This window comes from Martes martes (genome assembly GCF_963455335.1).
Source record: "Martes martes genome assembly, chromosome: 14".
Taxonomy (NCBI): Eukaryota; Metazoa; Chordata; class Mammalia; order Carnivora; family Mustelidae; genus Martes; species Martes martes.
The window spans coordinates 8,773,812-8,798,128 of record NC_137902.1 but is presented as its reverse complement, the minus strand read 5'-3'; the positions used below and the strand labels follow the sequence as shown (position 1 = coordinate 8,798,128).

The 24,317-nt window shown below is 46.6% G+C and overlaps 2 protein-coding genes across 4 annotated transcripts in view; one reads left to right on the top strand and one right to left on the bottom strand.

The window, feature by feature from the left end:
* LOC308354717 (scavenger receptor cysteine-rich domain-containing protein DMBT1-like) overlaps nucleotides 1-13,210 on the top strand; it is a gene marked incomplete at its 5' end in the record, with an annotated part of 109,032 nt that extends 95,822 nt beyond the window's left edge. The window contains 6 exons of the mRNA XM_080822340.1: nucleotides 81-119; nucleotides 2,410-2,721; nucleotides 4,170-4,202; nucleotides 4,730-4,905; nucleotides 7,240-7,622; nucleotides 11,701-13,210. Of these exons, the coding sequence (XP_080678466.1) occupies nucleotides 81-119; nucleotides 2,410-2,721; nucleotides 4,170-4,202; nucleotides 4,730-4,905; nucleotides 7,240-7,622; nucleotides 11,701-11,992 (1,235 nt within the window). The 3' untranslated portion in view covers nucleotides 11,993-13,210. The remainder of the gene's footprint in view (nucleotides 1-80; nucleotides 120-2,409; nucleotides 2,722-4,169; nucleotides 4,203-4,729; nucleotides 4,906-7,239; nucleotides 7,623-11,700) is intronic.
* Nucleotides 13,211-15,729: 2,519 nt separating this feature from the next.
* The window catches only part of CUZD1 (CUB and zona pellucida like domains 1), a 29,265-nt gene continuing 20,677 nt past the window's right edge, over nucleotides 15,730-24,317 (bottom strand). For all 3 annotated transcript variants that reach the window (XM_080822699.1, XM_080822701.1, XM_080822700.1), the window contains 7 exons: nucleotides 23,847-24,061; nucleotides 22,321-22,471; nucleotides 21,572-21,789; nucleotides 20,935-21,107; nucleotides 19,483-19,874; nucleotides 18,088-18,356; nucleotides 15,730-16,851 (listed from right to left, as the gene is read on the bottom strand). In XM_080822699.1, the coding sequence (XP_080678825.1) occupies nucleotides 16,676-16,851; nucleotides 18,088-18,356; nucleotides 19,483-19,874; nucleotides 20,935-21,107; nucleotides 21,572-21,789; nucleotides 22,321-22,471; nucleotides 23,847-24,061 (1,594 nt within the window). In that variant the 3' untranslated portion in view covers nucleotides 15,730-16,675. The remainder of the gene's footprint in view (nucleotides 16,852-18,087; nucleotides 18,357-19,482; nucleotides 19,875-20,934; nucleotides 21,108-21,571; nucleotides 21,790-22,320; nucleotides 22,472-23,846; nucleotides 24,062-24,317) is intronic.

Below are 24,317 nucleotides of genomic sequence, written 5' to 3'. Positions count from 1 at the left end.
TACAGTGTGAAATTTCAATGACATGCGATGTTAATGCTTTCTTTGGACTAGAAAAAATTTTTTTCTCTCTTTTTTGGCAGCCGTAAATCTGATTTCAACAAAAGTGACACCATCACCTGGTAAAGATCATATGCCTGTTGCTAGATTAACCCTTAGTTGTATAGTAATTTATACAACCTCACTCTATCCTAAAATGCATTGTCACTTTTTTGCTTCCCTCTATGTATTTCACGTGGAAGTACACCTCTCAGATATGATCTTTCTCTTATCTAAAAATGTTTCTGAGAAATCTGATTGGTTTGTTTCATTTAATTGTCCTGATCAATTATTTTATTCTTTAGAGTTTTTAAATACATTTATATTGACCTGACTCACATAGGCCACCCCAATAAATATTTTTCCTACAAAATCTAACACTTTCATACTCTTCCTACAAAAATTCTGTATATTTGAAAGGCTTCTTTTCTGACCATTTATCAAATCATTTTCTTTTTGTAGAATAGCAGGACACACCACTTGTTACATTTTGATAAAAAAATAAAACCTAGGGGCTCCTGGGTGGCTCAGTGGGTTAAAGCCTCTGCCTTTGGCTCAGGTCATGATCTCAGGGTCCTGGGATCAAGCCCTGCATCGGGCTTTCTGCTCAGCAGGGAGCCTGCTTCCTTTCCTGCCTCTCTGCCTACTTGTGATCTCTGTCTGTCAAATAAATAAATAAAATCTTAAAAAAAAAAAAAGAAAAGAAAAGAAAACCTAGTGGGCAGCATTTCTGCACCTAAACCCATGCAGAAACTCAAACAAAACAACTAGTGCCTAAACCTCGAGAAAATGTGTGGCTCCTTTTCAGGTTTGACTATAAATATGTGACTTTTTAAGCTTGGTCTTTCTTTCTTACAGTTACAATTTCAATGGGCGAAGACATGACCCCTTTACCTGGTAATTTGTTTTTGTTCTCAGCACTTAAATTATCAAATCATTATTAATACTGTTAGGGTTGTATTTTTTTTCAAAGTTGCTACTCTCTACAGAAAACCCTTATGAGCTAATAAGTAGATATGTGCAGACACAGATGTGCATGTACACACACACACACACACACACACACACACACCCCTTTGTGGGTCGGAAGCCCCACATTCACTTCCTGGGACCTTGCAGAAAGATACTTGCCTTTATTCATAGTTCGGGCAAACATGGTTATCTTGCTCCAAAATCACGAGCAACAAATTAAATGAGGAGCAAACAATTATCCTAAACCAGGATACCATAGCCACAGAGAACCCGCTGCCAGTGGCATTTATTAGCTCTCATGAAACATCTTCTATGGGCCAAAGAAAGCAGGAAGGTTGGAAAACAGTCACCAGCAACCACTTTATATGAAGACAAATCATTTTACACACATCTACTGGTGTGGCACCGCCAACATAATACAGATTTTTAAAATTATTTTTACTTTTTAAATCCCATTCTGAAGTACATTTATATACAATGAATTGCACACATCTATGAGATTTTTCTAATGCATCCACCTATGAGACCACCACAATCAAGACACAGAGCATTCCCATCACCCTGAAAAGCTCCTTTGCTTCCCTTTGCAGTAAATCCCCCAGGCAACCACTGGTCTCCTTTCAGTCCCTGTAGATTAGCTTTGTGTTTCTAGAATCTCATATAAATGGAATCAAATAATAAGTGCTCTTTTGTGTCTGACTCCTCTTGCTTAACAAGTTGTTTCTGAGATTTGTCCAGATGGTTCCTTATATGGGTACTTTGTTCCTTTTTATTGCTTAGTAATATTCCATTGGGTGGATATTCTGCAATTTATCCCCTCTCCTGCGGGTGGACAGGTCGGTGCTCCCCAGTTTTTTTCCTCCGGTGGAGAATTCTGCTGTGTGCAAATCTTTCAGTGCACGTTTTCATTTATCTCCAGTAAACACCTAGAAGTGGAAAAGCTGGCTCACAGAGGACATATTTTACAGTTCAAATGTTGGCTTTTATTCATCAAGAATAAAAGAAATTTCATGAGATAGATTTTGTTCGCTAAGACAAACCAGTGACTCAACAATTCTACTCCAAAGATGGGAGGGTTTTGCTATTTTGTTTTCTTTCTTTCTAGTATTTTTAATGATTAAATTCTTAGGTATCTGGGCAACTAGGCTGACAATACCCTCCGTTCTTTGAGGGCTTTGCTTAATGCAGGTTTGGCTTTTTATGAGACAGGGAGTGCCATGGGGTGGGGGGGGAGGGAGAGAGAGACAGAGAGAGAGGGCAGCACCAGCAGACATGGTAGATATCATCGCAGTGTCATTTCTTCCGCGGCAAAGGATGCACCACGCGGAGGTGCATGGTAGCGGAGGTTGGCTGCGGCCCCTGTCACCGCTGTCCCCTGACTTGCTCTCTCTCCTCCCGCAGACCTGCCCCTGCGCTTGGCGGACGGCCGTAGCCGCTGCGAGGGCCGGGTTGAGGTCCGCCACGAGGGCGTGTGGGGCACGGTGTGCGATGACCACTGGGACATCAGGGACGCTCGAGTCGTGTGCCGGCTGCTGGGTTGCGGCCGAGCTCTCGCAGCCCCGGGGCGCGGCCGCTTCGGCCCGGGCTCGGGGCCCATCCTGCTGGACGACATGCGCTGCTCGGGCACTGAGGACGCGCTGGACCACTGCGGCCACTCCGGCTGGGCGCAGCACAACTGCCGGCACCAAGAGGACGCGGGCGTGATCTGCGCAGGTGTGTCCCAGGGGCCTGTGCCTCTTCTTCTGCCCTTGCTCTGAAGGTCAAGGGACTGCGTGTTGGCCAAGACGTCAGCTGCTAGGGTAGCAAGGGCGTATTTGTCACACGACTGCTGTGCTGAATATTTTCATGGCACAGCCTTGTGTTTTTATTCATCACTTTTGTCGAATTCCAATTCAGGGCTGTATTTGTTTTGAAATACGACTACAAGATTATGAGGTCGAAGGAAGAAGCGGCCATATAATGCAATGATTAAGGACACAGAACTTGAGGCTGTCAGACCACAAAGACCCTTATTCAATTTCTGACAAGGTCATCAAGGGCGCAATCTTAAGTGGACACCCTTGACCCCGCACTCAGAAGTCAGAACCGCACAGGACCTTGGGCTGCCTTTGTGTCCCTTTCATCCAAGATGTGGCCTGTTCCTCTCCTGAAGGACTTTTTATTACCCCCCGATACCCGTCTTGGCATTCTGACCTCCAGAGGTTGACCCTCCTCTCTGTGGAGTAGTACTGTCTTATATTTGTTCTAAATTTACCCAGGTAAACCTCAAAAAGTCGCAGAATTCTAAGATTTGGTGAACAAATCTCCTTTGTCTGTTTCATACTTAGTTTTTCACAGGCAAACAAAGGAATCACTCCCAATGCTTTTATCTTTGTGGGGAAGGTACTCATGCTCTTCATAGGAATAGATCATAACTAGAAAAACCCCGAGACAAACCATCCCGCAGACAGCCTGATGAGTAAGAGTCAGCCTGGGGCCCTGGGATCCTTATCTCCCAGGCCCTCACTTTCACTGTGTGTGTTCACAGTTCCAACCTTTCCTTTTGCTGTCAGCAGGCCCACTGGAAAGAGTAATTCATTTTCCACTCTTGGATTATACGCCAAGGGGTTTCCTTTTCATCTGGGTATAGCCGCCAAAGAACCCGAGGTCTGGGGCCAACGGTATCTGAAGGGGTTGAGTGAACGTGGCCAGCCACGCTTCCTGGGCTGGGCCCTGGCCCTGGGTTACTGTCCTGCCTTGCTTCTGAGTTGGAGAGGCCTTTGAGAGCCACAGACTACCTATGTCCCAGGCTGAGATCCCAAGCATGCCATGAGCATGGGAAGGGACATCTGCCAGATTCCTACAAACGACGGTGTTTAGAACCTGCAAAGCCTGTATTGACTATTCTCTTGCTCTAACAAATGTCAGCATTGATGACACCAGTATTGTCAACACTGTACATGCACAGAAATCCCTTCCTCGGGCTCCATCAGGAGGCCCCAGGCCCTCTTTCCCTCCCCATCGCCCTGAAGTATGTTCAAGCCACTGTACTCCAGCTGCCATAGCTAAATCCAACGAGCCCATTCCCCACACTGCCATTCTGCCGCTGGCCACAGCCTCCTCCTCCAGGTCGGGGTGTCGGCACAGCTGACCTTGGCTTCTCACCCATCTCCCCTCACCAGGTCTGGCTGCCTCTGCTGTACCCAAGGACAAGGGTAAGCCCTCCCCTCCAGGCTGTGGGAAGCGGGAGCCGAGAGAGCAGGTGTCCCGGGGAGAAAGAATGGGCTTTCCTGCGCCTCCACTGAGACCTCTGGCATCTCCAGCCTCTTGTGGGCTTTAGGAGTTTGGGGAAGAAGCCTCTTCACACGCACGCTCCCTCCCGCTTTGCTGCCACTCTTTTTCCAAACTACCTCTCATACAAAGCCTCGGATAGATGTGTGCTCAACCTCGGGGGTCCTCAACGTGGGAAGTGGGCTGTCCTTTAAATCGTTAGACAAGGCTCTGACTCAGACTGCAGGACACGTGCCATGGGTAGGACTCCCAGGATCTGGTGTGACTTTTGGAGAATGAGGGACATAAATTCAGTGAGAGTCAAGTCAAGGGCAGGGGGTGATGAGAGCTGAAGCAGCCCCCACCCAAGGCACCGCCCATGCTTTATAAAGCAAGCACACCCACATCCCCCTGCGCGGCCGTTGGGCCAGACTGTCCTTGTGCGTTTCTTTCCACACTCCCCCTCCTGCAGCCCAGCTCTCCTGCCTGCCTCACGTCTTCCGAGTCGCCATTGACCGAGGCTACCTCCGGAGGCTGGGCTACTCCTCTTGGGACATCCACTTAAATGATGCGCTGTGCCGCCCCCAAGTCACCGGGCGCTACCTGATCTTCAACATCCCCTACGGTCACTGTGGCACCGTCAGAGAGGTAAGAAACTGCCGAAGGGGTGGTACCCTTCTGAGGACGGAGGCCAAGGACAGCTATTTGGAAACTTCAGCCACCTCTTCAAAACCTGGCAGGGACAGAGGAAGGGCACAGCCATGACTTTGTTTCTGAGTTCGGTGAGACCTGGAGCACTCAGTAATTTGTCTGAAATTTTCCTTCCTTTTGGGAATTTGGAATACATGCTGAATTTGGAATACCCTGTAATAAGTGCTGAGAGCTGGTGGATGCGTGGATGGGTAAACATCCGATGGATGGACAGATGATGTTCTCCTAGCTCCAAAGCCAAGCATTTTCCATGATATGCTGCTTTATTCACCTTCAGTGCACACCTCCTCCCGGCAGGCCGCGGTGCTGCGCATGGGGGAGGACCAATGATCTGTCCATCTGACTGCTGGGTTCTAACCAGGCAACCAGCTGTATTTCCCCACCTAGAAAGCATTTATCCAGGACAGGAGGGGATAATGAAATGCGTATGTTTATTTCCTGTTCCTTAACCACCAGCTTATTTCACAGAACAGTGTCATGGAAGTTAAGGAAACAAGTAGACCAAGGATATAGGAGAGTGTCTAACTATGAAATCTTCTTCTCGGTGTATCTAACAATGTAGCACATTCCACAGCAAGATCTCCAGGTTGTTCCTCTCTTCCTTTTTTCCATATTTAGACGCACACAGAAAAATAGCAAACCTTTGGCACTGTTGGAGGTTAATTCACTCAAACAGTCTGCATGGTGCCCAGTGAGCACGCTGACTCCCAGCTTCACATTGTGTCTATTTGATGAGGCAGATCACGGTCATTCTTACCCTTTTTGCTCTGAAATGTCTAGTTTTGACCTCAGAGGTTTCTGCGCCAGGGGCCATGCCAGAAGCCCCTCGGTGTCTGGGAGGCGGGCACCCCAGAAATTTCTAGGCCATCGGAGAGGACCCTGCTGCTGTCCTCTGTGGCTCTGGCTGGCCCAGCTTTCACCGCACGGGGGCCAGACGACACAGCAGGTCAGGAACCCCTCCGGGTGATGGCCAGTCCCGGCGAGCACACTGCCACAGAACTCGTGATTTCAGTCAGTGGCTGAGCAACCTTCTAGGTGCTGAGGACACAGTGGAAAACGGGACTGACGGGGTTCCTGCTCCACAGCCCTCACGTTCGAGAAAAGGGAGACAGGCACCGAACAAGCGCACATAAGAGAATCATTTTACAGATGCTCAGAAGACAGCAAAACAAGGAAGGGAGCAGGAGATGGTGTGGGCTGGAAGGAAGGCCTCTTGGACTAGGGTGGCCAAGGAGCCGAGGCCTGAGGAGGAGTGGATCTAGGTAGAGGGGAGCGGGAGGAGGGCCCCTGCAGCGGGCAGCAAGCTTGGAGGGCTCGGGGGAGAGGGGAAGAGACCGGAGACCCTCGGCACCAGGAAGCGCTGGGTCCCCTTGGAAGGGGCAGGGCTGTGTGGTCAAGGCGCTGAGCTTCCCCTCTAAGCTGTCCATCAGGGCAAGGCCGAAACTTGTTCTACAGGGAAACAAGAAAAAAATCTGCTTTCCTGGATAAAGCACAGGTATTCGTGCCGAATGCAGAGTGTCTTCACTGTATTAAAATTTCATACAGGGGACTGCGAAGGGGCAGGGGGGTGAGTAGGGAAGGAAAGCAAAGGTCTAGAAAGGCAGACCGGGCTGGAGCTGACGGGGCAGTCCTCGGAGCTTCCGAGGCAGAGCGTCCAGGATCTGAGTCACACCAGCAGGGGCTTCCTTGACCCAGCGTGGCGAGGCAGGCTGAGTCTCTGGGCCGCGCACGGGGCCGTGGGGACCCGGCTTCCAGAGACAAGGGCTCTCTGCACGACGGCCGTCAGCACCCCCTTAGCCCTTCAGATCGCGCTGATTTGAAGGAGCAAAGCTGAGACTGAGGTGAGCAGGGCCAGGCCCACAGCTCCCAGGGAGCCAGAACCGGTCTGGAGCCAAGAGAAGCAGGAGCTGGAAGGGAGGAGACGGGCACCAGGGGGCCGTGGTCTGTGCTCGCCTGAGACTACCACAGGCTGACGGGAGGGCAGGTGGGGAAGACTTCGGCAGAGAGAGCACCAAGGAGCTAGCACGGACCTCCTGCCGCCCCACGAGTCTCACGGGAGGCTCCTGGCACGTGCTCTGAACTCCCGGCAGCGAGGCCAAAGCGTCCCCCCATCCGGGCCTGACGTACCACAGCCTGAGGGCCCGAGGCCTCCGGCTTCCCGCTCATCGGCGCCGAGCAGGGCTGGGAGGGAGAGGCCTCTGCGCCTGCAGAAAGGTGTCTGTCAAGGCGCCGGGAGCCCTGGCCAGCAGCTGTCCCCTCTCGTCCTCCCAGGAAGGGCTCGGCTCCCTCAGCTACTCCAACTCCGTCAGAGGCCGAATCCAGGGCCACCCCGGCCGAGTCTTCGTGAGGCATAGGGTACCTCAGCTCAAGTTCACCTGCAAGGTGGACGGCCCGTCTGCAGCTGAAGTCACTCCGGGGGCTGGTGTCCCCCGGGAGAACGTTGGCTACGACGTGTCCATATCCTTCCTGGAGTTGCCCACGACCCAGCATGTGAGGAACAGGGGGCCGCACTACGCCAGCCCGAAGAAAGCGGTCTTCCTTCAGGCCGCACTCCATAGCCCCAACCCCACCCTGAGGCTCTTCGTGGATACGTGCGTGGCTTCTCCAGATCCCCATGATTTTACGACCGTCAAGTACGAATTGATCCGGCGAGGGTAAGGAGAACGGGAAGCCCTCCACGGCTGCCTCATCTTCCCGTGGCATTCCTTTGGGGGACCTGTGGCTTCTCAGCTGGGCAGAGCCCTTGTTGTCTGGGACGCTGGGGTCCTGTCTCACGCCTTCTTGCCCGTGCCTCCTTCCCTCTGTGTTTTATGACACTATTAGCTCGCCGTTCGTTTGTGGTTCAGGCTCTCGGGGCATCTGGCCTACCTTGATGGGTTGGCGGGTTTTCTCGGCCTAAACTCTTAGAGTGATGAGATTTATTCTGGCTCCTTTAGTTAAACAAAGGATTCACCAAATGAGGACTTGGGGAGGTTGTTTGCCTCTGTAGCTCCTTAGCCCTCTCACGGGAGCAAAACCCTTATTATGGATGGGCGATTGGCAACCAGTACAAAAGGACAAAATTGCATCACTTACTGGTGGTAGCTTTGAAGTGGGGAGAGCCACGGGAGATGCGTCATCGTGGCACCTGTTTCCAAAAGCCAGGGGCGGGACAAGACAGCGCGGCGTGGTGGCGGCGTGAGCATGCGAGTGCACAGATGAGGCGTTAAAGCGCACGGAGTCTGCACGGAGTCTCTGAACAAGAAAGCTCTTCCCTTTCATTTTTCCTTACAGAGGGATCAGGGAGGGAGGCACGGTTTGGTGCCAGAATATAACAACTAACACTTTATTCTTCTGTCTGCTTTAGGTTCAAATTACTCTTTTTTTTTTTTTTTTTCTGATTTCCTCCAGTAGAGTCTTAGATTATTGATTTTAGATCTTTCTTCTTTTCCAATTCATGCATTTGATTTATTTGATCCTCATAAGTTGTATATTCAATTTCGCTCAGCTCGAAATAGCTTGTAAATTTTTCTTGAGACTTTTTCTTTTACCTCTGGATCAGTTAGAAGTGTGTTGTTTCATTTCCAAATAAGAATTTTCCAACAACCTTTCTGTGAGTTCTAATTCAATTCCACTGTGATCAGACTATGTCTTTGGTGTGATTTCTTTTCTGTGAATTTGCTAAGGTGTGCTGTGTGGTCCAGAAGGTGTCTGTCCCAGGGAATGTTCCGCATGGGCTTGAGAAGGATTGTATTCTGCTGTGGCTGGATGGAGTGTTCTACAGCTGTGAGTTAGTCTCGCTGATCAGTGGTCCTTTTCAGATCATCAGTATCCTTCCTGATTTTCTGCGGGATGTGTCAGTTATAGACAGAGGGGTGCAGAGCCTGCAGCCATCACAGTGGGCTTGTAGATTTCTCTTTGCTGTTCCCTTACTTTTTGTCTCAGACATTTTGACACTCTGTTGTTACATGTGTATACATTAAGGATTGTTATATCTTTCCTTTTTTTTTTATGTTAGTCCCCACACAGTACATCATTAGCTTTTGATGTAGTGTTCCATGATTCATTGTTTGCATCTAACACCCAGTGCTCCTTGCAATCTGTGCCTTCCTCAATACCCATCACTGGGCTAACCCATCCCCCACCCCCCCAAAACCCTCATTTTGTTTCCCAGAGTCCATAGTCTCTCATGGTTCATCTCCCCCTCAGATTCCCCCCCCCTTCATTTTCCCCTTCCTTCTCCAAATGTCCTCCATGCTATTTCTTATGTTCCACAAACAAGTGAAACCATATAATTGACTTTCTCTGTTTGACTTATTTCACTCAGCATAATCTCCTCCAATCCCATCCATGTTGATGCAAAAATTGGGTATTCATCCTTTCTGATGGCTGAGTAATATTCCATTGTGTATATGGACCACATCTTCTTTATCCACTCTTCTGTTGAAGGGTATCTCAGCTCCTTCCACAGTTTGGCTATTGTGGACATTGCTGCTACATGTGCCCCTTCTTTTCACTCCATCTGTATCTTTGGGGTAAATACCCAGTAGTGCAATTGCAGGGTCATGGGGTAGCTCTGTTTTGAATTTTTTAAGGAATCTCCACACCGTTTTCCAAAGTGGCTGTACCAACTTGCATTCCCACCAACAGTGTAAGAGGGTTCCCCTTTCTCCACATCCTCTCCAACACTTGTTGTTTCCTGCCTTGTCAATTTTTGCCCTTCTAACTGGTGTAAGGTGGTATCTCACTGTGGTTTTGATTTGAATTTCCCATGATGATGAACATTTTTTATATATGCTAGCCATTCGTATGTCCTCTTTTTTTTTTTTAAGATTTTATTTATTTATTTGACAGAGAGAGAGATCACAAGTAGGCAGAGAGGCAGGCAGAGACAGAGGGGGAAGCAGGCTCCCGGCTGAGCAGAGAGCCCGATGCAGGGCTCGATCCCAGGACCCTGAGATCATGACCTGAGCCGAAGGCAGAGGCTTAACCCACTGAGCCACCCAGGTGCTCTCGTATGTCCTCTTTTGAGAAGTGTCTGTTCATGTCTTCTGACCATTTTTTGACTTTATTATTTGGTTTTTGGGTGTTGAGTTTGAGAAGTTCTTTATAAATCTTGGATATCAGCCCTTTATCTGTACTGTTGTTTGCAAATATCTTCTCTCATTCCATGGGCTGCCTCTTTGTTTTGTTGACTGTTTTTCTTCTGCTGTGCAGAAGTTTTTTATCTTGGTAAAGTACCAAAAGTTCATTTTTGCTTTTGTTTTCTTGTCCTTGGAGACATGTCTTGAAAGAAGTTGCTGTGGCCAATTGCAAAGAGGTTACTGCCTATGTTCTCCTCCAGGATTTAGATGGATTCCTGTCTCACACTGAGGTCTTTCATCCATTTTGAGTTTATCTTTGTGTATGGTGTGAAAGAATGGTCGAGTTTCATTCCTCTGTATATAGCTGTCCAGTTTTCCCAGCTAACTGTTATGTCTTTTGAGAGGGCTGATCCCTTTATTGTTATGCAATACCCCTCTTCATTCCTGATAATTGTCCTGGCTCTGAACTCTGTTTTGTCTCAAATTAATGTAGCTACTCCAGCTCTCTTTTGATTAGTATTAGCATGGTAAATCTTTCTCCATCCCTTTTCTAGGTCTTTATATTTAAAGTGGTGTCTTGTAGATAACAGTAGTTGGATCTTGGGTTCTCTTGTTTTTGTTTTCATTTTATCTGCTCTGGCAGTCTGTATCTTTAAAGTGGCATATTTAATAATCACATTTAAAGTGATTATTGAGGGGCATCTGGGTGGCTCAGTGGGTTAAGCATCCAACTCTTGATTACAGCTCAGGTCATGATCTCAGGGCCACAAGATTGAGTCTCACGTAGGGCTGCACACTGAGCCTGGAGCCTGCTTAAGATTCTCTCTCTCCCTCTCCCTCTTTCCCCAGCTCGCACTCTCATTCTCTCTCTCCCTCTCTCAAATAGATAAATAATTTTTTTTTAAATAAAGGGATTATTGATAGAGTTGGATGAAAATCTGCAGTCTTGGTAACTGTTTTTTACTTGTTGCATTTGTTCTTTGTTTCTACCCCCTCTGTCCTTTTGCTGCCTTCTCTGGTTTTAATGGAGCATTTTATATTATTCCGTTTTATCTCCTTTCTTGATGTATCATTTATGCTTCTTACTGAATTTTTCCATAGTTGTGTTAGGGTTGACAAAATACATTTTAAAAAAATATTTTATTTATTTATTTGGCAGAGAGAGAGATCACAAGTAGGCAGAGAGGCAGGCAGAGAGAGAGAGGGGGAAGCAGGCTCCCCGCTGAGCAGAGAGCCCGATGTGGGGCTCCATCCCAGGACCCTGAGACCATGACCTGAGCCGAAGGCAGATGCTTACAGACTGATCCAGCCAGGCGCCCTGAGAAACACATTTTTAAATAATCTAAGTTTCACCTTCAAATAATACAACCACTACCTTTAATCTCCCCTTTGGGCAAAATAGAATAGAATAGGCCTTCGGAAGGCAACAGCTCTAGTTAGAAGTTAATTACATTGTTTTTTATTATGTTTATTTTACTGTTAGCTTCTACTTTTACTCAGGAACAGTAGTTTTTCTACTCATGGTAGTATTTTAAGTTTCTTAATGAAAGAAAGAGTGGGTAGTGGGAAGAACTCTGTTTGGAATTCATTGGTCTGATTATTGGAGTCAGGGTGAATTCCCATCACACTTCAAATTAATCCTTGTGGCTGGGGTTTTTTCTCCTATCAGGTGCATCAAAGACAATACCTATATCAACCTGCACTCCCAACAGAAGAACACGGCCCAGTTCAAGTTCAACGCCTTCAACTTTCTGAGCAACTATGATGTGGTCTACCTGCAGTGTGAGGTCGCTGTGTGCAAAGTGGGGGACCACTCCTCCCGCTGCTCCCAGGGCTGTGTAGAACGGAGTAAAAGGGATGCAGGCCGTATGATGATCCCAGAAGAGCAGACTGAGCATTTCCACGTGGTGGGGCCACTGGAAATCCACAGAGGGACTGGTTGGAATAAGACCCTTGTGTGATTTCTCCACTTTTCACACAAATCTGTTATTAGAAAGAAAAGCCCATTTCCCTGAATAAAGTGATAAGTTTGACAAACCAGAACCTGCCCACGGAGCCATAGGTAAAAGAAACAGCTAAGGAGGTTCTTTCTGAGTTTTGATGCTACATAAACCTTCTCTGATTGTTAAACTTGTAAGGCAGTCACTCTGTTTGCAGGCTAGAGATGCTGCATTTTCTAATTCTTCACTACCAAGAACTGCACATGTTCTAAAGAACAGAGTTCTCTCTATATACCAAATTGTCAATTTAAAGATTTTGTTAAATTGACTCCTTAATGTTCAGATGCTAGTAGATGGATCTTTTTTTTTTTCTGTCCCTCGGGTGATGTGAGAATTTCTTTTCAGATCTTGCTAAGAGTCTTATGAAAAATAAACATAAGTATTGGGAAGTCACTGCTCTTTTTTTTAAAAGCCTAATAACTGGTTAGTTGAATTGAACATGTCATTTGCGCCTTTATTCGTTGTCACCTACTCAAAACAAGCTCTTCTTGCCTGTTCCAAAGGGAACGCATCGTGCCTCGGCTTTGTTGGATTTGAGTGACAGCTTTGCTATCGACCGCAAATGAGAGTTGGAGACGCAATCACATGAACCACCTGTGATGGATTTTATCACACACTCAGTCTGTGTCCCAGATCCTCAAGGCTTTATAGGAAACCTGAGGACACAGGAAACCTGAGGAACACAGAAAGGAAGGTTTGCACATCCCACACCCTCACAGAAAAAGCAGGCAGCACCCACTTTATCCAAGTTCTCTTTGTAGCTTAACAGAAAGAGGTCTGGGCTGTGCTCAGTTCTCTCAAAGCTGTCTTTAAAGAAACTGTCTTGGGGCACCTGGGTGGCTCAGTTGGTTAAGTACCCGACTCTTGATTTCGGCTCAGGTCAATCATCTCAGAGTCATGTAAGTCCCCTGTGCTGGGCATGGAGCCTGCTTAAGATTCTCTTGAAAGAAAGAAAGGAATAAAGAAAGAAAGAAAGAAAAAAGGAGGGAGGAAGGGAGGAAGGAAGGAAAAGGGAGGGAGGGAGGGAGGGGAAGAAAGTAAGAAAGGGTGAGTCTTGGACATAGTTTAGTTTTGTTTTTTGCTTGTCAAGAAGTATTCAATAGCAACATTTAAAATGAGTCCTCAAGTCCAGGAAATTGTTCCCATCTCTGCCATTCAATAGCATGTACGAGATGAGAATACAGTATGGTCAAGGCTCCCAGAGGGGAGAGCAGAGTTTGGGGGAGCCTGGGAGCTAACCCTGAAGTCCTGATGAAAATCTGGCATGTGACCCGAGGGTGGGCATTGCCTCTAGAGGGGAACATCTCAGTCTCATACCAGACGTGCCCTTTATCGGTAGCCATCTTGATAAATAGGGTACTGACAGTATTTTGATGGCGTTGCCTGCTTCTACCTGGTAGAAGTTGATGAGATGTAGTTGCTGGTCAGTCTGGTGAAGGCAGCATCTTTAAGTCAAAAGGGAATCACTCATCACCAAGCACCTTCATCTTCGGTCACGTGATCCGAGCATCGGCCATCTATTTCACACAAGCGTCCCAGATGAATTAAGGGGTTTTCCAAGGGGCTCTGAGCTGCTAAAGCTTCTCCTTTCCGAAGCTCACCTGCCCATTAACTGCATCTATCCCGTATGCGTTGAGGAAGTGGGAAGCCAACAGCTTCCAAAGTTAGCATCTTATAGCTTTTAACAAATGCCTCTTGTGGAAAGTGTTGAGAATGAAAGGACTGACCTTTTAAGAAAAAATAAATAAGTGTCCAGTGAACTCCAGGTGAGCTTCTCCAGGTGTGGTTCAGCAGGTGGGAGCCAGGAAGCTGCCCTTTCCAACAGCATTCCAGTGGATTCTGAGAACGCCATGGTCACTGCTGAGCAGTCCATGCTTTATGGATCAAAAAGCACTCAACAGGGAGAAACCTGCAACCCAGAAAAACCCTCAAGAAAAGCCTGCTCTTTCTAGCCAAAGGACTGGTGAAGGGGTACCCAGGCAAGATCGTGAGCCATGGGTAAAACTGTGGCCCTACCTCAGCCCAGCCAACAAAAGTGAAGTGGGGAGCCTAGACTTCCTCCTGCCCCCAGGATCCCTTCCACCTTCCCTCCCCTCCCCAGGTGCTATCATCTCTGTGTAGTAACTGGGGCCTCCCCAACACCCCCATGTCAAGTGGAGACCAGGTGGGAAGACTGGGCTTCCAACCCCACCAGGCAGGAAGACCACCCCTCTGAGACTTCTCTGGGGTGGTGTCAGAGGGGACCTTGTAGAGAGACAGGACCTCTACCCCCCACCCAGAGGTAACAAGGTGATGCCACCTTCCTGGGGGGAGGGGCAGCAGAGGCCATGAAGGTAGCCTGGCTTCCGCCCTGCCCTGTAGAAATGAGGAGACCCTCCCATTTTGTCCGCACATGCTGGTACTCTATTGCCCGTTTAGCTTTTAGCCTTGCTGAAATGCTCTGTTAAACATATCTCTTGGGGGCGCCTGGTGGGTCAGTCTGTTAACCATCTGCCTTCAGCTCAGGTCATGATCTCAGGGTCCCGGCATCAGGCCCTGCATCAGACTCCCTGCTCCACGTGGAGTCTGCTTGTCCCTCTCCCTCTGCCCTCCCTCATGCTCTCTCTCTCAAATCAATAAATAAAATCTTAAAAAAAAAAAAAAAAAGCATGTCTCTTGAATACAGCACAGAGTCAGAGTGGAATGCTGTGGGACATTCTGAAAATCCTGCTCCTCTAGGAAGTGAGCGTGGTGGTCGCTCTGGTGTGACAGCCGTATCTCCCTCCGGTGGAACCATTGTTCAGGCTGCCGGGAGTGTGGGTGGCTGATGGCTCTCAGCCCCAAGACTCTGTGGGGATTCCTTCAGCTCAAAGCAGCTGCCTTGGCCACGTTCGCAGCCTTCAACCAATGGCCGGTGGATAGAGGTGCATCATGTGGTGGGGGTACCGAGCCCCAGTGTGGGGATGTCTCTGACAGGCCAGCCGAGCCCAGGATGCAGGGCATTGGCTGGGCTTTTTGCTGCCCCTGCATCACCACTCACCAGCCCCCTGCCAGGCCTGCTTCCCTTCCCCTGACAGGGCTCGAGGCTAGGCCCATGCCCCAGGAACCCTTCGGCACACAAACCTCTCCACCAGAGGTTGTCTCCCCTCGGGGGGGGGTGGGGGGCAGCTGCTACCTTCCTCATTTTAAATTGTGGAAATCAAGGCTGAGGGTGACCTGGCCAAGGTAACCCACCAGGTAAGGGGAAGAACTAAAACCCAGGCCACCCACTTCAGATCTGGGACCTTTACTTACTTTACTGCTGTTTCTCCTGAAGAAAAACACTTTCTGTCTGCTGTGTATTATTTTCTATCTCTGATGCGCTGGTATAGCTCAGTAGGTCCACTGCAAAGGGTTTGTGACTCATGGTGATACAGTTTTACACTGTCTCCCGAGTCACACTATGTGCCGGTCTTCTTGGTATCACACTGCTGTGCCCAGCCAATTCCTGATGGAAAGATGGCGCCGGGCCCGGGACCACACTGCCTTGACTGAATCTGACTTGCCTGTTCTCATTACGTTCTTAAGTGCTTTCGCATTAGGTTGGAAAAGAACTTTGCAGTAGCTCCCTTTAGTCATACGGACGAACGCAGAGGAGACTGGACCACATGGCCACTTGGGGCAAGGGCTTGGAAGAGCCATGTGGAAATACTAAAAAGAAAAAGGGGAAGATCTGTTTTCATTTGGAGGTGGAAACCCAGCAGGCCCCTAATAACTTGTGCGATAAGGGTAGGGATGCTGGCTTACTTGTGGTGTACTCCCTGGGCATGCGTGGTATCAAATCCAAGTGTCTGGGAGTCAAGGAGGGTCCCTGGGTGTTCAGAAATGTGGTTGTCTCTTTGGATGTGTATCAGAACCTGAAAACGTGGTGGTGTTGGATGGTGGGGACGAGTTTACTGTCCTCCTAGGACAAAGAATTCAACATGTGTGGTGTGAGTAACTTTGTGCACATGGAGGCTTCGATACTGGGGACAGGAAAGCATCAGCCAGAACAGACTTCTCCTTTTAGGGTTACATTTGGCTTTGGTGTTTGGTGGTAAATGGGAGGAGAAGTGTTTTCATTCATTACCCTAGAAACCACACAGAAGGCTCTCCTTTTATAGTCAGGTTCTTCTTTCCTGTTCTTAGATCATGAAATAGCTTTTTTCTTTCCAGAGCCCTTCTCTGAGATGTGTTTAAGTTGTAAAATGCCGAGGCTCTGAATTAGAGTGAGGCATGTGAATAAACAAGATGTCAGTTCTCTCTGTCACACTTAGTTTCAGAAACTATAACCCTCGCGTACGTTTCAAAAGGTAGCATATTTGCATCTAGGAAACAAATACATCTAATGCCGAAGATTTAAGTAAAAACAACCTTCTTCTTTTCACCTAATATTGATGGAGACTGTTTCAGGCTTGTGAAAAAGGACGTTTCTAATTCATCTGGTATTTTGGTGGCTTTCGTTCTCAGCATGGACATAATGTTTGTTCATTTCAATCATCCCTGCAAGGCAGCAAGCTCTGACCACAGTGACAGCAGGAACTGTGTCATTTTCATGCGGCTCTCTCCAATTTATTCATAATGTGTAGCCATGGGGCATTTCCTTTGGCATTTGGTAAAAATGGGTCTCACTGAAGGCTTAACCGGTCAGTTAATATTCTGAAGCTTCTCGTATTTATAGTCTGTTCTCTGATTCCCAAAACGCCTTGCTACGATCACGGCCACCATCACAACATTCAGAGCAAGGACCGTGAATGAAAACAGATGCAGACTGTCAAAAGATTGACTCTGAGTTTCTTCTCTGTGTATTTGGTCCTGAAATCCTGTAAGTGGAAACCAGATAAAAATCATTTAAAGAAAAGTATTACTTGGCATCACAAAATGTTTGCGAATGGGTCTCTCTCCACAGCCTCCGAGTCTTGGGCATCAATGAAGGACCGTGTGATACATAACGCCAGAACGGCCTACAGAAACTGCTAGCAACTCTTTCAATGAATGTATGTTTCTGTTTCATTTAAAAGACAAGATGTGTTTACATTTGTTTGTTTAAATAGCTACTTTGTTGCCCTGACAAAACGTGAGAAACTTGTGGAATTCAAGCATCAAAATCAAACAGAAGTGCGGGTCCATCTACTGATGGTCACTATCTCCCAAAGTCCCCAAAACATATTTGATCGAGGGAGACACAACTAATTTCTTCTCTTCAAACAGGAAAAGGGTGCTCTTCTAATGTGCATGATATTTCTATAACTTTCATTCACAAATTTTCAACTAATCTAGCCTAATATCCATAGATGCATTGTCTTTTTAGTGACTATGTTTATAAAATTACCGGATTTAATTTTTGTTCTCTTTTGTTTTTGTCATAGAAATATTTTGCTACAAACTAGAACCCTACTCCTTTCCAATCCATTCAAATAATAATAAAGACAGAGGTCATAAGATTCTCTTATGCCAGGATCATTTTCATATGAGATAAATTCTCATAAACACTTTTCATGTAATTATGGTCTATCGAAGCCGTTCAGCCATGGCTTGTCCTTGGACATTCACTGTTCTGTGACCTGGCAGGGCTCATGTTCCAACCTTTAAAAAGAAGCAGGGCTGTGTTGAAAATATGGTATTTTCTCTGTTTTAGAAACAAATCTTTTTGTTTTCCCAAAAAGGTGATTTGTGTGAGATGCTGGTTCATCTGATTCGACTCATTTAGGAATTAAAATACATTGCTTTTGATTTTGTTATCTGCCATGGTGTGGCTATAATAAGAAGTCAGAAAGCTAAGAGAAACTGTTGTTTTTAGAAGTGAGGACATTACATTTATACTGAGAAGCCATGGGAATAATGGTGAATTATCAGTGCATCATATTCTTAAAATGTACATGGCTTTCATTTTACCAACTAATAGAAAGAAAAATTAATCTTGTGTGCTTACCTGATTACGGGCTTTCCTACAAATACTATAAATCTCTAAACTATACGGGCTTACGAAAGGAATGCATTTGAGCAGAATTTTATGAACCATGAGGTATTCTTAGTTCCTGAAATAGCTTTTTTCTTACCTGGATTTCCGCTTGCACTTCGATCCCTTTTCAGACGAATAGGTCCTATAACAGAATCAGTCTTCCATTTGTACGAAGAAATGTCTCTTTTCCTTCTAGAGACACAGCCTTGGTTGCAGCGAGACTGATGGTCACCACTGTCACATATCAAAATCTTACACTGGAGATATACGGAGCCCAGATTTCTCAAGAATTTAAAGGCATTAAATTGGAATCTTCCATAGTGTCCAGATAACGGATACATCATACAAGTGTCATCTTGAATACATCTAGAACAGAATTTACAGCACATTTAGAAAATTTCCAGTTCAGTCTTTTCAGTATTGAAAAGAGATGATACAAAGTTTTCTTTGAACTGTCTGATCTGTGGGTCAAAAATTTCTCCAGAAAGACAATGTCTCCCATCCAAGTACAAACCAGGCCTGACCCTGCTTAGCTTCTGAGATCAGACGAGATCAGGTGCATTGTATGTTAAGTGATGAATTGTTCAATTCTACTCCTGAAACTGATATTACACTATATGCTATAACTAACTAGAATTTAAATAAAAATCTGGAGAGAAAAAAATAGTAAAAAAAAGACAGTCAGTGTCTTTAGCTCAGACTGTATTGAGCTAAGGCTATGGACCTGATTCCTGGGTAAAATAAAATTCCCTCCAGCAATAACATTTCTAGTCCACATGAGTTAGTTAGAAAATCAATTCAGATGTATTAGAGCTCTTACACCTTACCTCAGACACTTGCTATGAAGATATCAATATGGTTGATGTAGTTTAAGTCCATCAGCTTATAGGAAAAAAAGGAAAACTTTCCTTTAAAAAAAAAAAACTTTAAAAAAAATTTTTTTTTTAAAGTAGGCTCCACGCCCGATGTGGGGCTTAAACTCATAACCTTGAGATTAAGAGTCACAAGCTCTACCGATTGCAACAGCCAGCACCCCTTCACTATTTTGTTTTGTTTTATTTTTAAGGAAGGAATGCCACAGATGCTTTATAAATTTCATTACACTTCTGTTCTGCAGTTGGAACAAGTGAAATACTCTTCTAGGATTTTGTTGAAAATAACCAAAATGTGGAGGAAAAAAACAAAAATGAAAACATAAATCCTCCTTGACAAAAAATAAATTTGTTTCTACCAGCAAATATTTTGGAAATAGACTTAAAATTCTAGGGGATATGGGCTGTGGTTGTAGAAATGCTCTAACTTAAGTTATCTGTAATTAGTGCACAGTAACTATATTTCGTAAAATGATTACATTTACTAAATTCCATGGTAGCAGCACTAGAAAAAAACTATACAGTATGCACAGATGAATCGTGGATCCATGCACAAATAACACTACCTCATTCAAATCACTGTTAATCCTCGGAAAAGCATGTCAGCTAGCAGTACGTACCCACTCCTGATCAGGTCATAGGTTGGAGATGCAAAGTCAGGCGTGGGAGAGGCAGTGCAGGTATCCAGAAATACCACCAAATTTGCATCGGAGGTGTGCAGACTGACTTGCACAAAAAGAGTTTCGTTCAAATCCACATAATATGGTGACTCCAGTATAGGCTTTTCAAATGAATTGGATTCAAAAAGAGCCATGCTTGTGTTGTATTTGCCCAGGGCGCTTTGATTTTGTATTACGTCATCTTCCGTTACATACATGATCTCCACGGTAGAATTCGATTCCATTTCACACTTCAGAATGATCTGGAGATGTTTCTGGCGGGTGATCACTTCCGACGTGGGGGACGGGATGAGAGTGATCATGTTGGTGTAAGTGACCGAGTGATCCTCCACCTGCAGTGACATGGAATTCAAACGCTGTATGGCAAGTCCAGTAATCGTTTAGAGCCCAGATACTAAAAACATCTGCAGACAGAGACACGATTTCCTTAAATCACAAGATAGCAGCTTTCCTATCAGGGTGCTCTAAGGCTCCGAAGTGCTTTATTTAAGAAACATTCTGGGTAGGAAGAAAAGGTGTGAGATGAGAGATAGAACTTGGCTTGGAAAGACCTGAAGACAGAATTAGAACTTTTTTCAGTTATGTTAAAAGCAATTCTGAACACCAACTTCCACCCCTAGAAAGACTTGAGACCCTGTAATGTAAGGGCTTCTTCCATAAGTAGCTTTGTATTAGGGTGGCTCCCTGGGCGGTTTCCCAAGTGTGTGGAGAAGAGGTCTTGCCGTAGGTTTCCCCAGGATGCCTTCCCTCGGGGTGTACAGATAAGGGCCCAGGTGTTCATTCGGAGCAGAAAATGATGATTTACTTCTATTCTTATCCATTCTCTGGAGTGGTTGCCATTCTTCTCGACAAGGTTGCTGTCTAATGACATGAGAGGCAAGTTTAGGGTATACAGCCTAAAGGGACCTACAGGTTGCAAATGTTTGAGATCTTAAAGTTCTAGAAAATGGAAAACAAATTGCAAACTTATGTCCTACGTCTCTCAAACAAGGCTCCTGTTTTTACCTTCTCCCTTTACAGAGGAAAGAAGGAGATGATAACAATCCAGCTAGATCTTTGCTAAACGTGAGCCTAATCAGTTTCCACACAAGTACTGCTGCTGGGCTGCGACACCCGCGGCATCTAGGTGTCCAGACGCTCTTCCATGAGTTCTCCGAGTTCTCCACCTTTCGGGAAAGAGAACCACCTCAAGTTACCCTGAGAATAAATGTGGCGACTTGGCAGTTGTGTTTAAATGAGTGAGTGCGCGCAAATGTTCCCACAGGCTCGCCATGGGTTGAGCCCTAAAGCTTTGGGACGTGTTCTTTAGGGCCTCCAGAAAGCCCTGCATTGCCAGCATCACCCAACACACCGCTGGCATTTGACCAAACCCAGCTCAGTACCTCACTTTACCTTTTTGATTGTACCACATCCATCAAGAGGAATAGAAAATTCCACCACGTTTGAGATTTTCGGTCTGCAAGTTGGGTCATTCAGGTGTAAGTTATTCTCTCTGTATTTAAATGACGCCAAGTAGGATTTACTTATGATAGCTCTCATCTTGTCAGAGAAGCAAGTTAAAGATGCTGTTCAGAAAAAAAAAGGATGATTATGTTTATGGCAGCTAGAACTTTGGATCTTGAAAAGCTGTATGTACAGAAGACAATATAAAAACTCAAAACCCTTTTTGCTTTAAACCATAATTGGAAGCCTGAGCTAGTAGAACAGTTCATCCGCCTTCTACAAGGTTCACTGTGACCTTGTCTGCAACTTGATTCTGTAAATCTATTATTTTTGGTTGTGCCTTTAGGGAAGGCATTGCAGAAAACAGCTCATATTTTTTACAGAAACCTTTTTTAAGTTAATAAAACCATTCATTTCCTCTCGTACTAAGCAACGTACTTCTCAAGATTCAGATTATGAGTATATATTCCAAAGGATCTATGACAGGCTTGCAAATAGGGATAGCCACAGGTAGGCTAAGAATTAAGGAGCAGTTTCTATAGACACAATCTTCAAAGAGCTCAAATAGCTAAGGAATGTGACTTACTAGTGTTGATATTTTCTGCATAAATGGAAGTGTAGGAAGCAGAGAAGCCCCGGTAGGAGTTGGCGTAATCTGTTGATAGCACCACGGTCAACGAGTCTGACGAGGATTCGAAGGTGGGCCTCGCATGGCCACACACTTGTCCAATCAGGCCAGAGGTGGTGGAGGGACCGTCATAGACAGCAATGAAATCAAATCTGCAGTGTTCATCCACTTCTAAGCTAGAGAAGTAGGGCCTCTGGTGAAAAAGCTTTCCAAACCAATTCAATTCTCAGCATCAGAGTCAAGTGATTAAAGAGTTTTCCTTGTGATGGTAGCTCAGGTTTAGGACAAACCTAGGGCTTTGCCAGTCCCTGATGTGACTTTAGAATCTTCAGCAAAATAGACAAACAGGGTGCCTGGGTGGCTCAGTTGGTTAAGCAACTGGCCTTTGGCTCAGGTCATGATCCTGAAGTCCCAGAATAGAGTCTCACATCAGGCTCCCTGCTTGGCAGGGAGTCTGCTTCTCCCTCTAGCCTTCCCCCTTCTCATGCTCTCTCTCTCTCTCTTTCTCTCTCTCTCAAATAAATAAAATCTTTTAAAAAAATAGACAACCTAGTTCACTGCAATAGTATCGGTGTTTTCTCTATACACCAATGCTACGAAAAGTACCCATCTATGAGGGGGCTCACATAATTTCTCTTCCCCAAGTTCCCCCTTTGCCAGGTGGGCTCTGCATTTCGCCAACAGCAGAAATGGACCGCAGTACTTACAAAATGTCTCTGAAGTTTAGTTTTATCTTGTAACCTTTCTCCACTTGTATGTGCCACACGCAGTAAGCCAGCTCAGGATGCGAGTTCGGGTAGTTGGGGCTGGTAAAAGAGCCTTCCAAGGAGTCCAAGTAACCACCACAGTCTGGAACAGCTGAAAGGGATGTGAGGGCGACCGTGAATGTGTATCAAGAGAGACTTCATTTAGTTTCCCTGCTGTGCACTGAGCTGAATAAGTAACTCCCTACCCCACCCAAATTTTGCTCCATTGTCCTCTTTCGAATTGGGAAATTTTCATCCTTCTTTATCACTGGATTTTTTGACCACTGCTCCAGGGCAAAGGGACACTGTAAGATCTGTCCCAGCTTTAGAGACCCTCCATGGCATGGACTAAGCCACAGAAAATGACATCATGCTCTCAGGACTGTCATTGGAGGCTCTTCCTCACTTGGCCTCAGCCCCGCTTTCCAGCCTCATCAACACTCCACGTGACCTGCTATGCCAGCCTGTCCTTTCTTCCCACAGCTCCTGGGACTGTCGGTTCCGGCAGACAGGAGTCCTCCTCCCATGGTTCTCACCTCTCCCTACCCTACGCTGTCTTTCCAAGTCAGCTCAGATGTAGCGGACACGAACCCACACTAGGTCCCTCCCTCCCCGAGTCGGGAAGCAAGCAGCTGGACAAGAGAAAGACAGACAGGCCACACCGAAGGCTCTCTTTTGGGGGACGTAAAACAGTCGAGGTCAGCTAAAGCGTAGGAGGCACGTCAGGTCGTGGCCAGAGGTAAGGCCTGAAAAGGGGGCCTGGGTCTGGCTCTGGAAAACCGTGACTGCTCCACTCCCGAGATTGGCGTGGTTTAAGAGGAGAGTGACACGATCGGCTCCGGGCCTCAGAAGGCAAACCAGAGTGGAGCTTTGCTCCCGAACCCACTTGCAGAATTTCTTAGCATTCTGCTTTGCGTTGTAGTGGGATCTGGGTGCTGGGAATGCAGAACCACGGCAACATCTGATCGCCTGACGAGTTAGGTCAGCATTTCTCATCGTTTGCTTCCTAATCTTTGTCAGAGATATGTGGGGACCTTGTCAAAGGTGAAGGTTCTCGAGCCCCAACGCAGATCTTCTGAACCAGACCAGAGAGGGAGGAGCGGTCCCTGAATGGGGGTTTCAAGGGATCTCAGGGTTATCCTGAAACAGGCCGAACTTGGAGAGTCTGCTTTGGTCTGTCACACAGCGCACCCCGGCGTGCAGCCGTCTGATCAGCCCCTTCCATCTGCCTCACCGGGAGCTGGTTAGAAAGGCAAAGTCAGGGGCTCCATCCCAGAACCAGTGAAGCAGAGTCCTGCGGTGGGAGGGGGAAGCACGGATCTGATTTCACAAGCTCTCCGGGTGATTCTCACGCACGCGAGCTAGAAAACCTCTGCTCTCACAAACGGAGAACTCCGACTCGAGGTTATAACAACCCACGCAGCAGCATGTGTAACTTTCTATGCTCGTAGGTGGTTGGTGCATAGGTTCCATAAGTGAAAACTCACAGCTGCCAAAAGAGAAGAAGTAGTAGAAGATGAAGACGCTTCTTTGAATTCTTACAGAGTCAGTGAGGATTTGAATCGTTAATGCATTGGATGATGATTCAAAAACAGGAATGTAGTCATGTTTACTGCAGACTTGCCCCAGCAGAGAGCCCTTGGTAGAGTTTCCGTCAAAAACTTTAATGTTTTCACTTTCACATCTTCCATCAGGATCAAGCCTGCGAACAGAACACACCACGGCTGGAGATGAGCCAGCAGGCAAGGGGGGTCAGGGTGTCAGCTGCTCACAGCAGCATCCCAGATGCCAACACCTATCTGCGTGGCATGTCTGTTTCGTATCAACCTCCCCAAGACCAACCACCCCCCACCTCCCTCAACATCAAACCACACTCCATCAATCTAGAAATGCCTCAGGGGACTGAACTGCTTTGCCAACGATTCTGTAAATCAGGGGTGGGGAAGGTGGGCCTGGAA